The 923-nt window shown below is 38.8% G+C and overlaps 1 protein-coding gene across 1 annotated transcript; it reads left to right on the top strand.

Annotated features, from left to right (window-relative positions):
- Window positions 1-340: 340 nt before the first annotated feature.
- LOC116631309 (cytochrome c oxidase subunit NDUFA4-like) lies at window positions 341-646 on the top strand. The gene has a single exon (XM_032402481.1). It carries the CDS (start codon window positions 341-343, stop codon window positions 587-589), a length of 249 nt encoding a protein of 82 aa, XP_032258372.1. The 3' UTR covers window positions 590-646.
- The last annotated feature ends 277 nt before the right edge of the window (window positions 647-923 follow it).

Below are 923 nucleotides of genomic sequence, written 5' to 3'. Positions count from 1 at the left end.
TGCTTAGACGTATACACAAAACAGTTAATGGTTTGCAGAGTTCCTACCATAAATCCTAGTCATTTTTACACAAGATTTAGGTTTGACACTATTATGAGAATTTGCTAAGTGACAGAAGTACGCCTGTACTTTCATCCCCATCCTTCATCGCAGCTGTAGCAAAACTTCATGGCATTTACTCTAAATTCAAAACACCTTTAAAGAGATATTAAAAATGACTTCTCCTTTCCCGTTTTTGCAAAAAAAAAAAAAGATTTTAAAAAGACATTTGTCTTGACTTAGTGCCGGGCCTTCCACGTTTGGTTTTTTCTTCTCCTGGACAGGAGGCCTCTGCAGCACCATGTTACGCCCGATCATCAGTCAGGCCAAGAAGCGTCCGAGCTCGATCCCCCTCTTCGTATTTATTGGGGCGGGAGCTACTGGAGCAGCGCTGTGTGTCTTGCGCCTGGCATTGTTCAATCCAGATGGCAGTTGGGATAGGAGGAATAACCCAGAACCCTGGAACAAACTGTGTCCCAATGATCAATACAAGTTCTACTCAGTGAATGTAGATTACAGCAAACTGAAGAAAGAAGGTCCAGACTTCTAAATGAAATGTTTCCCTATAAAGCTGCTTAGAATGAAGGTCTTCCAGAAGCCATCCACACAATTTTCCACTTATCCAGGAAATATTTCCCCTCTAAATGCACGAAATCATGTTGGTGTATTGTGTTGCGGTTTACACTGAATAATAAATATCTGAAACTTGGAAAAAAAGAAAAAAGACATTTGTCTTTGCAAGGAACGTCCAATTTCAAAGATGTATTATTTTATGTCCCAAACATAATATTGTCATAAAAAGTCCTCTACCCTTCCATCTATTAAGAACAAAGAAAAGCATATATAAGAATTTTCTAGGTAGATATAGCTAATTAGCTGGATTA

Source organism: Phoca vitulina, unplaced genomic scaffold (genome assembly GCF_004348235.1).
Source record: "Phoca vitulina isolate PV1807 unplaced genomic scaffold, GSC_HSeal_1.0 scaffold5, whole genome shotgun sequence".
NCBI classification, from domain to species: Eukaryota; Metazoa; Chordata; class Mammalia; order Carnivora; family Phocidae; genus Phoca; species Phoca vitulina.
The sequence above is the reverse complement of the archived record's forward strand: the minus strand, read 5'-3'. Positions and strand labels throughout refer to the sequence as shown.